This window comes from Cyrtonyx montezumae, unplaced genomic scaffold (assembly GCF_038088225.1).
Source record: "Cyrtonyx montezumae isolate F1298 unplaced genomic scaffold, pur_monq_1.0 scaffold_5, whole genome shotgun sequence".
Lineage (NCBI taxonomy): Eukaryota > Metazoa > Chordata > Aves > Galliformes > Odontophoridae > Cyrtonyx > Cyrtonyx montezumae.
Genome location: NW_027072056.1, coordinates 14393487 through 14407145, shown reverse-complemented (window position 1 = coordinate 14407145; position 13659 = coordinate 14393487). Strand labels below are relative to the sequence as shown.

The following is a 13659-nucleotide window of genomic DNA, read 5'->3' as shown; positions in this document are numbered from 1 at the left end:
CCCGCCTGCGGGAAAGCACTCTTCCCAAAGGGCACAGCAGCCCCGGTAAGGAGGGAACGACCCCAAAACCCGTGTCATCACCCTATGGAGGTCGGTAGGGTGTTGTCTTCCCCGTCCTGCCCTCTAGGAAGCCGAGGCACAAAAGAGCTCTGCGGCTGCGAGCAGAGCTGGGTACGAAGCTGTGCACTCCGCCCGGTGAGGTGTGGAGGGATGCTGCTGGGAGACGGCAGCTGGGGCTGCGGGCACTGCTGTCACCGCGGGAGAGGAGAGCAGAGAGGGGACAGACGTGGGAAAGAGGTTCCCAGGGAGAACTGAGAACTGCCTCTCAGTACCTAAAGGGGCTGTAAGAAAGAAGGGGACAGACTCTAGCAGCGTTTGTTGTGACAGGACAAGGGGAAATGGCTTCAAACTTAGACGGGAAGATCAGTCTGGGTATAAGGAAGAAGTTTTTCACAGTGAAAGTGGTGAGGCACTGGCACAGCTTGCCCAGAGGAGCAGTGAGTGCCTCATCCCTGGAAAAACCCAAGGTCAGGTTGGACAGGGCTCTGAGCACCTGATGGAGCTGTAGGTGTCCCTGTTCAGTGCAAGGAGTTGGACCAGATGGCCTTTAAGGGGCCCTTCCAACTCAAATGGTTCTGTGATTCTAGGACACAGTGCTGTGACTCAGAGTGGGAGTGGAGGGGCTGGAGCTGGGGGGAGCTCTGGAAGGATGTCCAGGCACAGACAAAACCCAGCTGTTTGTGCTAAAAATAAAACGAGACCTGCTTTATGTTGCATTAAAATAAGAGTTAAAAAAAGGTATTTGAGCATTAGGTAATATTCCCCATAAAGCAACCCTGCACATGGCAGGGGGTTGGAAGCAGGTGATCTTTGAGGTCTCCTCCATCCCCAGCCATTCTATGATTGATTCCATGCTGCCCCATGGGCCTCAGGCAGCCCTTTGGAACTGCTTGAATAGGTGAAGTTTAAACACTTACACCAATTCATGAAGCAGCTGCATCACACTGAGGGGAATGCAGCATGCACACCCAGGAGCTGCCACCACAGCAGTGGAGATATTCCAGGTATGACGGACCTGTGCCATACCCCATGTAACACTGTGCACACCGCAGTCCTGTCTGCCTCCCTACAGCACAGGCAGTCAGTCTGTGAGCACCACAGTGGGATAGACAGACTCATCCTGCACTCAGAACCACCCTCTGCTCCAGCTGCCAGGAATATCAGTATCTTTTGTGTTACTCTTGCTGTCCAGAACTGAATTTCTTCATGTTATTCACATGTATCCAAGCTTTTCAGCTGACTGGTAGATATAAGACTTCATCCTTAGTCCCATTGCAGCCTCCAAGCCACTGCATTATTTGTCTTCTTTTCCCTGATCAGAGAGAGGTCAGCATCTTCAGAATAAAGCAACAGAGCAGAAAAATAAGGCAGCAGAATCTTTTTGCCTGAGAGGCAAACTCAGCAGGGAGCTTTGCTCATTTCCCTTTTTCACGCAGGTAGAAGCTGAAGTCCCCACATCACCTTGCCGAGGATGAAGGATACACTCCCAAAGGGCTCCTCCAAAGACTGCTGTCCACCAGCACAGCCCCGTGGGCAGGGGGTGGATCTGGCGTGGAGCTCGGGGGCTGCTGGCAGCCACAGAAGACCTTGGTGAAATCTGTGGGCTCTCTGAGGGCAAGTGGGCACACACAGCTCCTCCTCCTGCTGCTCCACACCAGCCAGGCAGGACTGGGACAGGGATCGCATCAGGTGCCCACAGCTTTAGGTGCCCACACTTCCATCAGCATCTTCATAGTTTCCATTGGGAGAGAGACTGGTCAGAGCCACCTCCTGGGGGTCCTGAAGGTCATCTGCAAAGAGCAGAGAGAGGTCAGTGGACAGCAGAGTGGGAAGCCCTTCCTCATGCAAACTGCAGCTTAAAGCACTACAGACACAGAGCATGGAGATGAAGTGAATGGTAGATACCATACCTAAGCACGGGTGATTTTTTTTCATAATGTATTCTCATTTTGCTTTACAAACAACATCCCTTTAACATGCAGCAGTGATCCATGAGCAAAAGAGCAGCGGCCCCACAGAGTCCTGCAGTCTCAGCAGCCTCAAAACAAGCTGCACAGGTCTGAGGCTTCACTGCCTGCTTTGAATCAGAGCCCGAGGCTGACTGCCCTCCCACTCTTGTCAATGGTTTGGAAATGCTTCTTCCAGCAGAACACAGCACATAACATTGGGGTGATTCTTCCAACTCGTTGTGTGGATGCACAGTTGTGTCACTGCCCAGCAGTGCTCCCAGGCACTGGACCCATCATGTTTTTATTTAGGTGAACACTGGCTGTCTTTGCATTGTGGCCAAACCTGGGCCAGGAAGGGGTGTCTGGTGCTGGAAACAGCATCAGGAGGCCACCAACAAGGGGTGCAGGCATGAGGTCTGCGAGTGAGTCAGTGAGAAGCCTCCAACAATCAAAATGTGTGCAAGGGAGCTGGGCATACCTTCATGAACACTGTTTGCAGCTTTTGACATGTGGCCTTTACTCCGGCTCCTCCGGCTCCAAGAGATGCACTGCAGGAAGGCAGGCAGCCTCCATCCTTCCCTCTCTTTCTCCTCCTCTGGATAAAGCAGAGAAGCATTCAGAACACCACCTCAGATCAGAAGCACTGCTCACCCAGCTCCCACCAGCCCAACTCATCTCAGCTAAACCTGCCATACTGGGAAAACATGGAGCAGCTCCTGGAAACCCTCAGTGTGGCCTGAAAGCTCCCCATTGCCGTGGAAATTCATCTGGAGGACAACAGAGGTTGCAGCAAGTTACTGCAAGCTTTCATGATGCTATAGCAAAACCCTGCAGCATCTCATTCTGTAGTCTCCAGTGGCTCAGCATCCCTGTCTAAATACTACATGGCCTTTCACCTCCTGGGAGATCTTATCTCCCAGTGGCAAATGATGAACCACTTCAGCGTTCTTCATCTTATCAAGCCATTGCAACACCAAAGGGCTCATGGAAGCAGCATTTCCTGCAGTCTGACAGTGCCTAACCTCCAGCCACCAACACATCCCCTGCTCACAATCTTTGAGGACACAGTGGGGAGCAGCCTAGCACAAGCCCTTTGCAAAGCCAGAAGGGAAACAGGACAGGCTCAGTCCCAGATAAGGGCTGTCTGTTGGTGACATTCCTTGAACCTGTTTTGCAGGCTGCTCCACAGCCCCGGGGCCCATCTTGCACACATTCCTCCTGCACATTCCACCCAAAATCTTATTCTCCTTGGGAAGAGCTGTGGGGTGAAGGAGTCTGGGCTGCAGAGAAGCTCATGCTGTCCCATGAGTTGGCATTGCCCTCTCCCCAGCTCTCAGATGAGCACAGCAGGGTCACATAGGCATTTTGGAGCATGGGACTCACAGTGGCACAGAAAGAAGTTGATCCTGCATCACACTGAACCCTCCATCCTCATTGCAAACACAGTTCATGGGATGCTTATATGACTCAGAGCACCAACAGTCCTGGTGAGCAACACGCTGAGTCCTCCTACCCACAGTGCTTGCAAAGGCAGTGGGCTGCCTGCACAACACCACTTCTGCTCCTCTTTGTCCACTGCACTCCACACCCACACCTGCACGAAGGTAAAATCCACAGATAATCCCAAATATTAATGCCCCAGAAGAAATTCTTGCAGCAGGAAGTATATGTGGAAAGCAGAAGGCTGCAGGAGGGAAGCTGGAAAGGAGAGCGTGCATGCACTGGCACAAAGGGTGGGCAGAATGCAGCCTCACACCCTTGCAGGGAGATCCAATGGGTCCTGGTGATCTCAAAGGCCTTGAATGCTCAGATCCAGGATTCTGGACTGAGCCCTGTGCTTGCTGGTAAATACCACTCACCCTTCTCTCAGGGTCAAGTGCTGTTCCTCAGGCTCTCACCCTGCCATCCTCATGCTGCTCACCTGGCCGCTGACAAACTCATGTGGTTTCAGATCCAAGCACCCACTTATTTTTGTTCTGACTTGTCTGAAGTCAGCACCAGCATCTTCCTCCTGCAGAACCTGCCTGCCCTCTGCGGCCAGGGCTGTATGTCACGTCCTCGAATGTCCATCCATCAGCACCTAAACGTGCATCCTAAGCACCACATCACAACTGTTGCTTGACACATCCCTGCTCCCCAACCCTACGGCCCATCCTCCCCAGGACTGGGAACCCCACTGAGAAGGGGCAGAGCCCATTGAGAGGGCTCAGATCCCACTGCATCAATCCCTCTCTGGGGATAGCTGGAACTCCGTGGGGAGGGGCAGATCTCCCTGGAATGGTACAAATCCCGCAGAGGTGGAGCAGATCTTAACAGAGGAGGGAATGACCTTACAGGAAAACAAGACAAATCCCATTGTAAAAAGCTAGATCCCACTGAGACAGGGCACTTCTCCACGAGAAGATGAAAATCCCGTAGGGAAAAAGCCGGATCCCACTGACAGATCCCACCGGGATGGGGCGGTACCGCCCGGGAGCAGCGGGCCGGATCAGGGAGATCAATTTGTGCCCGATTTGTGCCTCTTCCCCCCATCCCTTCCCCGTCCGATCTCCCCCTCCCCCCCCCACGCCCCCGGTACCTGCGGGGTGCTGCAGGGCGGCCCGCAGAGCTCTGCATGCGGCGGTGCGGCACTCCCGCAGCGCTGCGGGGCTCCCGGGGCTGTATCGCGCCGCCTGCACGGTGCCCGCCGCCGGGAAGTGCCGCCGCAGCGTCGCGTCCAGCACCGCCGCGTCCTTCCCGTCCCCACCGGGCAGAAGAACGCCCACGACGGCGGGCGGCGGCCCCGCGGGCAGACGGCCCCGCACGTCCCGCACCACCTCCCGCAGCCGCGCACGGCTCCCGCGACCCCGCGCCGCTCCTCCGCGGCACAGCACCAGCAGCAGCCGAGCCCCCAGCGCCCGCCGCCGGCACCAGGACCGGGACCGGCATCCCGGGCCCGCCGCCGGCCCCGGAGGAGCCTCGTCGCCCAGCAACTCGCGGGCGAACGATGCCAACGTGGCCGCCACCGGAGCGCCTTCCGCCACCTCGGCCACCAGCAGCACCGCCCGCCGCCCGCCCGCCCGCTCCACCAGCGCCCGCAGCTCCCGCAGCTCCGCCGCCTCCATCCCCCGCTGCCGCCGCAGCCGCTGTGCGGAGCTCCGCACCGCCCTTGGCACCGCCCCCTCCCCGGCCCCCGTGCCCGCCCCGACCCCGAAGCATCTCCCGGTGCCGGTACCAGCGGGAGGCGGTGACGCCTGGGTAGCAGCGTCGCTGCGAGGGCATTAAGCACGGAGCTGCGATGAGGGCTTCCCCGCGAGCCCCCGCACGGCAGAGACTGCACCGCACGGGCAAGCTCTGCAGCCAACGGTGACCCGGAGCTGCAGGAAGACGCGTGCCGTGCCCGGCCCTGGCACAGCTGGGAGCAGGAAGCCTCAGCAACGACTGTAAACGTTTCCCCTGCTCTGTGCGAGATTCCCCATTTAACGTCTCGCTGCAAGATTTGGGGACGATGTGAACGGCTCAAAGGTGCCAATGGCAGTGCTGCACTTGCAGACAGCCTCTGTGGGACACCATAGATGCATTGGAGTTGGAAGGCTCCTTTAAAGGCCACCTGATCCAACTCCCTGCAATGGACGGGGACACCCACAGCTCCATCAGGTGCTCAGAGCCCCGTCCCCCTGACCCTGGGCGTCTGCAGGGAGACGTTCGTGGAAGCTCCAAGGATGAAAGCAGAGCAGAAATCCATGCACCCACCCAGTAACGGATGCCCTGAGCTGCTGCCCACTCTCTGCCTGCCCCCTCACCCCCACAGGGCCACCAGCCATGCCTTCACAGAGGGGCAGCCCAGGAAGGTCACTGTGTGCCAACAGCTTTAAGCCAGGAGAACGCATGTCCTGGTTACAACAGACTCAGCAAACACAGCCCCACACCAGCACTATGGGGTCAGACAGTCGGGGTGAGGGTTTCAGACAGCCTCTCTGGCTCTTAATAAAAGGACCTTACTCATTGACTTAGCGCTGGCAATCAAGTTGAGGGAGATAAACAATGAGATTAGGGTCCTCTTCCAAAGATCAGGCTCTGTTGGCAGGAGAGCCCATGCTCCTGTGCAGCAGTAACCCTGAGAGCAGCTGTCTGTGCACCAGGGCTACAGCCTGACACCGCCAACAGCCTGCTCTGGCCTTAATGTCGCCCAGATTTTGCATTTACAAGAATCTTGCTTAGCCAGGGGGCTTTCCTACAGCCCATGCCTGGAACAAGCATTGCTCCCCGTTTCTCCAATGGGGAGACTGTACTACAGGCACACTCATCCAAAAACTAACGTTTGGGAATGGATGGAGCTGTTCTTCATGGCTGCTGCAATTGTATTGTTAATTTTGGGTACACACGTCCCACTGTGAGGGCTGGCTAGAAAGGTGAACATCACCCACAATACCCAAACAATCTCGTTTACATTTCCTTACTCATTAACAGAGGAGGGACCTAACAGCAAACACATCTTTATCTTCCTCTGCCTTGCTTAAAGAGATACAGTGCAGAGGGGCAGCATCAGCTCAGCACCGTGTGCAGTGCTCACAGAGTGATGTTGGAGTGCAGTGAGCACCCGAGTGCAAACCCAGGTGTACTACAGGTCCTGCTGCTCCACCCTTTGCCTTTGCACTGCATCACAACGGATGTGTTGGCAGCAAATCTACAGCCTGCCATAATGAAGGCAATAGTACCTTGTGCCTGCTCAAAGCAAAGATCTGTTTGTTTTGGACTGCAAAAAGAGGAAGAGGGGTGCTTGATGCAGACATAGTGCTGTGAGCTCCAAGCAAGACCAAAGATCCATTGGATCAGGTCCCTTAAGGGAAACACAGTGATTCACCTCTCATCTGAAGAGAGAGGACACGACAAAGGATTTTTGTGCCAATTCTTGACGGACCTCAGCATCTCAGTGCAGTTCCTCAAACTCTTTCAGTTCCCCAAACCCACCTCCACTTACTGCTACAGAAAGCCAAGAACCAGCAAGAGACATCGGGCAGTGCCTGCAGGGCTGCCTGGGGGGCCCCAAAAAGCCTGCAGCCAGGCAGCTGGCAAGGTGCCTTCCTGGCATGACTGCCCCACAGTGTGCTTGCACTTTGCCCTGGCACGTAGGCACGATGCGCTGCATCACCGTGGAAAGAACCCACACTCAAAACATCCCCTGGAGGATCCTTTCCCTCAGGAACACCTGCAAATCCCACCTGTTGTACACTGCCTGCACAAAGCTGCTGGTTCTGCAGGTGTTTGTATGGCAATTGGTGCTTTAAAGCTCGGAGGCACACAGAGAGAAATCAAATAGATACGAAGTTTTAATGGTCATCTCCGTAAATGTTAAGATTTTGGGTTGATATAATATCTGAAAAAAAAAAAAAAATTAAGGTTATGCTTATGAAGTCCTAACAGAAAAAAAACAGCTAGCCATGGTGCCTTGCTCTGCCCAGAAAGACAGAGTGAGACATGAGCTGAGTTTTCATAGGGATCACTGCTGCTAGAAAGCAAAACCATCCATCGCTCCCACAGTGCCCCCACCCAAGATCCCTCATCCCTGTTGGACGCAGTGTGAGCCCACCCCCAGCCCTTCCAGCAGAGCAGTTGGGAATGTCCACACACACCCATCCGGCAGCGTAACAAGCTCAGACAGCTCGTCCTTGACCCTTCAACTACTCTGGCACGCAGGAGTAGCTTGGGAAAGACCAATGCACTGATGGCAAACAGCACTGCAGGAGAGGGACCTTTATCTTGTTTGCAGCTTTTTGGCCAATAAGTCAGAGCCAGCAGCAAACTTTGCTCACCCACCATCCTGAGACCACAGAGAACAGGGAGAATCTCTTTGTGCTGTTGGGAACTATGTACCAAAGAAAGAAAGAAAGCAGAAACTCAGTGATTTCTGCCAGAAGTTTCCTAAGGTAGATTGCCCAGCTGATGCAGCAAAGACATTAGGGCTTTGGAGCAAGGCTGGCATCAAGCTGAGGGAGCAGTGTCCCCTTCTGGCAGCTGAGATATCACACCCTGCACCACTCCTGTGCAGGGCTGGCAGGTGAGCAAGGCACCCCAAGGGAAACGTTTCTACAGAGACATTTGGTGAAAAGCATTAAACCCAACCTGCCAAATCCTGCTCTCTACGGGAACTCATTCTCGTGCCATCTGATACTTCACGTTGCACACACTCAGGCAGAGATCGGTGACCCACAGCTGGGGGCTGGTTTGAATCAGAGCAGAAACTGGATTCAGTGAGCTGACACCTAGGGGAGGAAACACACATTAGGAGCACAGCAGGAACCACACTGGTGACAGCTCTTCCCTACAGCTCACCTGAAAGAATTAGTATTACTCACTGTGAAGAAGGAAGGGCTGGTGACACAACAGCTATTAACAGCCCCCATGATGGACTTGGGACAGAAGCTCTTACACTGAGCAGCACCTCCACAGCCATGTGTCTTGGAGCAAAGAGTGAGAGCCACTACACACGGGAGTTAACACATCCCAATCCAGGACCTCATCCCTCATTTTCAATTGCAGCTCATGCTGCCTACAGGGCCCAGCTCATCTTCCTTCCTGCACCTGAACCTGGTCACTAAGAATCACTAAGCATCACATGGGTCAGCAGTCAGGAAAAACTGAATGCAGAGCAGTGGTGCAGTGGCACAGCTGCCCAGGGAGGTGGAGGAGTCACTGTCCCTAGAGGTGTTCAAGAACTATGGAGATGCAGCACTGAGGGATGCCATTAATGGGCAATATAGGTGGCAGGTGATGGTTGGATTAGATGATCTTAGAGGTCTTTTCCAACCTTAATGATTCTGCATTGGCCCTTTGTGTTTCTCAGACCCTCCACACCCTTGCCCAAGCTTGTGGTTCTGTTCACACAAAGCCTGTCCCTTTGTCCCTTGCCCCTACGTTTAGCTACATCCCAGAATACCTTCTTGGTGCAGTAAGACTTCTCTCAGTGCTCTACATGCAGCTGTCTTGACCTCCAGGGTGCCATTGGGCTGGCCTGCCGCGTAGACTGCTCCTTCCACCACCACTTGCTTGAAAGCATCATCCAGCAGACACTGCATCTTCCTGAGTGCTTCCACTGCACGGGCCAGCTCCTCCTGGGGCCCTGGATGGATCACCACCAGCACCAGCACAGCCGGGAAGCATGGGAACAGGTTTCTCATGTTACATAGGGTATCATCCAAATAATCCCACTGCGTGAGCTGCCTCAAAGTGGTGGCCTGCCACACCATAAAAACCAGATGCGGTTGAACCTCTTTCTTCTCCTCTTCTTCCTCTATCTGCTGTACTTCAGTCCTCACTCCATCTGAACCAAACAGGTCCTGAGCAAAATCCATCAGCACTGAGGGAGCCTTCACATAGACATCCTTCATCTCCATCACCAGCAGCTCCCCTTTCTGGATCCCCAGCAGATTCAGCAGGTTGAGGAGCTCCCAGGTGATTTGTTCTGTGAGGGAGCAGGCAGTAGGCTCCACTAATGCCATCATTTCTTCTCGTACAATTATTCTTTGCTGCACTGCTGAGGAAAGGAGCGAAAGGGGTTTTCACTCAGAAGCTGTAGTGAAGGTACTCACAGTGCAGGGCCCTTCCAGCAGGCTCCACCTGTTTCTTTCAGCAGTCACCGTGTACAAATACTAATTTGGTCAAGAATGCTAAAGAAAATAAATTGAGCGCATTCCATCCCACACTCCTTTGAATCTCACACGTACAACTCCCTGGTATTTGTAAAAATAAAGCCCTGCTTGACCTGGGTACCCTGTAAGCTGCCCACTGCTTACCCACGTAAACACTGCAGCTTTTTACTCTAAGTGCTCCTATGCTGCTGAAGAAAGCAAATTCCGTTGTTTTAGTTCTCAAAGCACATCTAAGGAAATACTTTACACACCAGATGTGAGGAGCCAGGCCCAAACTATTATTGAATTTCATTTTTTAAAAAGAGTAATTTACCCAATAATGTATTCTAAGTTAAAACACAGCTGTTTCACCTCCTTCAGAAGGGGATCAGTCCTGAACAAAACACCAGCCCACCATGGAAGGCAGCCCGCAGAAACACAGAACTAAGGCCCAGCTCAGGCAAACTCTAACATGGAGTAGGAAGGAGTGAAATACAACAGTACTGCACCTGAGTGAAGGCAACGAATCTCCTGCCTTAGCAACCTAGGGAACCGAGACTGTGACATCAGCAGTACCTCTGTGACATCAGCAGTAGCCCTGTGACATCAGCAGTAGCCATGCCAACCTGCAGCTGTGTGAAGCTCCCCTTAAAGACACAGTACTTTTGATGCACTAACAAACTCACACTTTTAAGAATCTTTAAATCCATTCTCACTGCCTTTTTCTTCAATAAACCTCAAAGAACTCATTACAGTAACAAGAGTATTTCGATGTAGGGAAGCCCCACAAACCATTCAGATTCTATGCTGGAGGCAATGACAGCTCATGATAAAGGCAGCCTGCTCAACAGATGCCTTTAACAAGCACAGGTCAAATCTCCAGCTCAGGGCTAGTTTAGAGTCACTACCACATCACTGTGCCACGTGCTGTTATGCTACTGAAGAATAAAACCTCTCAATATATGTGAAGGGGATTAAAAATAGAAACATACAAAAATGAAACAGATTCTGTATTTTATTTCCAATAAAAATTTAGATCCTGGATGGATACAGCATCTGAAAAACACAAGAACACAATCACATCAGAACTCTTGTCACTGGACTGTACAGTTTAACAAGTTTTGCAGCTATAAATTAAGATCATGGATCCCTTCAACTATGTAATAGCGATTCCCATTTACACAGAAGAGGGGCAAGAGAGTGTAACAAATGGTTCAGTGACACAAAGCAGCACTTTGATAGTACACAAGCTCCCATCCAGCAGTCAGCCCTCCTGCTCAGAGTCTTTCCCTGCCCATTTTCAGGACTTCACCATGCAGCTCACGCAATCATCTGGGAGGTAAAAGAAAAAGCTGGTACCACAGCTCCCTTGCCAGAAGATAGGAAAAGGGGCAGAGTACAAAAAGTATCTGTAAGATGGGATTAAAAAGCACCCCAAAAACTGACACCACCTCACTCTGAAAGCCACTTACCACTCGGATTCTGTGCCCAATGGCCTTGGCGGGGAGGTTGGAGCGGAACTTGGCACGAACCATGCCGCTGTTCCCATGGGCGCGGGTCACCTTCCCCCAGATCACTCGTGTCCTGTTGGGCTTGCCGCCGGGGGTCACGGTGTTGCTGAGGAAGCAGAAAAACTTAGTGCTCCAGCTGCACTGTGCCTTCCAAATGAGTTGCCTACATTTACTTACAAGGCTTCCCAGCCTTGTCACATTTAATGGAAATGCATTACTAAGTCGAAGCTTACGGATCTGGAAAGCGCTGGTGCTAACAGAAGGAAGTGCACCATCTCACCTGGTTTCTCCAGACACACCACAGGCACAAGAGGCCTACGGCACTGAGACAGGCCACAACTACCCTACAAGAAGTCACATGCCACCTCTGAAATGTATTTAAAGCAATTCCACTTCCATATCCGACCTCTTAACAGCCTCTCTCAAAGAAAAATTAAGTAAAAGGCAACAAACAACTATTTCTAAAGCCTCTATCAATGCTGGTACAGCAAAAGCAACAGTGCTGTGACACAGACACACAAGAGCTGGTACACTAACTTTGCCTGTCACTAAGGATCTCAAAAACTCAGTGATCATCACACTTCCATTTGCCCTATCAACCCGCCTTCAGTTTCTGCCAGCCTCAGGCAAAGCTTTTTTCCCAACCCATCTTATCTGCTCTTTTAACGTAAACATTCACTGTCACAAACTACACCTCACATTAATTTCTTGATCTGAACGAAGGACAAATACATCATCTAATTAAAAAATAACAAAGGTGTTTAAAACTAAGACCAGGCAAGGAAACTGCTCTATGTGATACCACATTTTATCGGTGAGTTGAGCTGTTTTTTTCTTCCTTCCTAACAAAAGATACATAAATTGACTCTGCTCACATCTTGGCAGTTGCAAAAGCTGGTATCAGAGACTGACTTACTTTTTAGCTTTGTATACATAGGCACACCTCTTGCCTAAGTAGAACTCCGTCTCCTGGCGAGCATAAACACCTTCAATTTTCAGCAGGGCAGTGTGCTCCCGCTGGTTTCGGAGGCCACGTTTGTAGCCAGCAAAAGTGGCCTTGCACCACAACCTAAAGACATGGAAAACATACAAAAATCAACTCCATTCAAAATATTACATTTCTGTTAGAAGGGACCTTAAAGCCTAGCCAGTCCCACCGTGGCTGGCTGCCCCCCCCAGCTCAAGCTGCCCATGGCCTATCCAACCTGGCCTTGGGCATCTGCAGGGCTGGAGCACCACAGCTCTCTCTGGGCAGCAATGCCACCTCACTGCCATCTGGGTAAAGAATGTCCTCCTAACATCTACTATAAATGTCCCCCTTACAACTCAGCCAGCTTAATATGCAGTGGGTGCACGGGGTTGAGCTGTACTGGGAAATGATGCTGAGAAATTCGACAAAGTAACTTGACACACCAATGAAATACGTCAAGCAGGTATTCCCTTTATTGCAGCACTGGGTGCATGGGGGATCTCTCCACCAAAAATGCACACCAAAGAGACAAACGAATACATATTAAAAAATATAGCACATGCATATTCATCACATTCCAAACTCTGCTTATTGAGGGAATTAAACCTAAGGGTCAATTTTGCTGTAAATTTTCAAACCTTGAAGGGAGGGCTCCTCACCATTCCTGTGAGTGTTTTGTTTGAGAGACATCTGTTTGGTTACCTTGTTGGGACAACAGGATGTCTGTCCTGCTTTCTTATCATCAAGTTTAGCTGCCTCCTCGTTCTTGTATTAGATTGATTTATGTCCACCCCCATTCCTAAGTTTTGTTCTCTGTTTGTGTAACATATCTAGCCCAACAGATAAATCAGCAGGGAAAAGCACCTCTAGATAATTTGCAGTTGTCTTTACTATAGAGAAGCTGTTCTCATGATTCAGAAAGGAGGGCAGCCACAGAAGTCACATCAACGCCCGCATTCAGAATGCAGCTCTCCAGGCCGCGCTGCTGTAAAGCCCTGCCAAAGCTCCCGGCAGGCACTCACCTCCCGCTCATGGCGTCCTCCTGTGGCCCAGTCCCGGTAGGCCTAGAAACGACACACAGGGCTCTGAGTACCCCCGCCCGGCAGCTCGCCGCACCCGCGGGCCGCCCGCAGCCCTGCGAGGAGGCCCCAGGGGCCGCCATTTCCCCCGGCACCCGCGGGGCGGCTCCGTTCCCTCACAGCGCGGGGCGCTCCCGGCGCCTCCGCTTCCCTTCAGCTACAGGGCCGCGACCATCTGCCGCACATCGACGCCATCCCGCCCGCTCCCCACTCGGCACAACGCGAACTGCAGCGGCCCTGCTGCCCCGCCGCCGCCGGGAGGCCCATTACCGGCACAACACCCCCTCACGCACCGCCCCGAGCCACCGCAGCCCGCTCACCCAGCGGCGCCGAGCCAAGATGGCGGCGAAAGAGCGAGGCGGCGCGCTGCCCGCCGGGATATGCGACTCCAAGGCCCCCGGATTCGGGCTGCCCACGAAAAAGCCTGAGCGAAAAAAAACCCCAAACAAACAAAAAAAAATAAAAACAAAAAACACCGGACCC

At 52.7% G+C, this 13659-nt stretch overlaps 2 protein-coding genes across 2 annotated transcripts; both read right to left on the bottom strand.

Moving 5' to 3' along the window:
* Nucleotides 1–310: 310 nt before the first annotated feature.
* Nucleotides 311–5113, bottom strand: CUNH2orf72 (chromosome unknown C2orf72 homolog). The gene is made up of 3 exons (XM_065748143.1): nt 4588–5113; nt 2488–2604; nt 311–1850 (listed from the first exon to the last, which is right to left on the bottom strand). The coding sequence occupies exons 1-3, from the start codon at nt 5111–5113 to the stop codon at nt 1762–1764; spliced, it is 732 nt and encodes a 243-aa protein (XP_065604215.1). The 3' UTR covers nt 311–1761.
* A 5500-nt stretch (nt 5114–10613) lies between these two features.
* On the bottom strand, nt 10614–13549 carry RPL35A (ribosomal protein L35a). Its single transcript, XM_065747781.1, has 5 exons — nt 13497–13549; nt 13120–13161; nt 12044–12196; nt 11089–11233; nt 10614–10672 (listed from the first exon to the last, which is right to left on the bottom strand). The coding sequence occupies exons 2-5, from the start codon at nt 13128–13130 to the stop codon at nt 10649–10651; spliced, it is 333 nt and encodes a 110-aa protein (XP_065603853.1). The 5' UTR covers nt 13131–13161; nt 13497–13549; the 3' UTR covers nt 10614–10648.
* Nucleotides 13550–13659: the final 110 nt, after the last annotated feature.

Excerpts from the sequence above, each read along its gene's own strand:
- CUNH2orf72 (XM_065748143.1), bottom strand. The coding sequence starts at position 5,113 with ATGGAGGCGGCGGAGCTGCGGGAGCTGCGGGCGCTGGTGGAGCGGGCG. Across the intron at positions 2,605-4,587 it reads CGCCCTGCAGCACCCCGCAG|AGGAGGAGAAAGAGAGGGAA; the intron begins GTACCGGGGGCG and ends TGCTTTATCCAG. Across the intron at positions 1,851-2,487 it reads TGCAAACAGTGTTCATGAAG|ATGACCTTCAGGACCCCCAG; the intron begins GTATGCCCAGCT and ends TGCTCTTTGCAG.
- RPL35A (XM_065747781.1), bottom strand. Across the intron at positions 11,234-12,043 it reads TATGTATACAAAGCTAAAAA|CAACACCGTGACCCCCGGCG; the intron begins GTAAGTCAGTCT and ends CTGCTTCCTCAG. Across the intron at positions 10,673-11,088 it reads TTGGGCACAGAATCCGAGTG|ATGCTGTATCCATCCAGGAT; the intron begins GTAAGTGGCTTT and ends TGTGTTTTTCAG.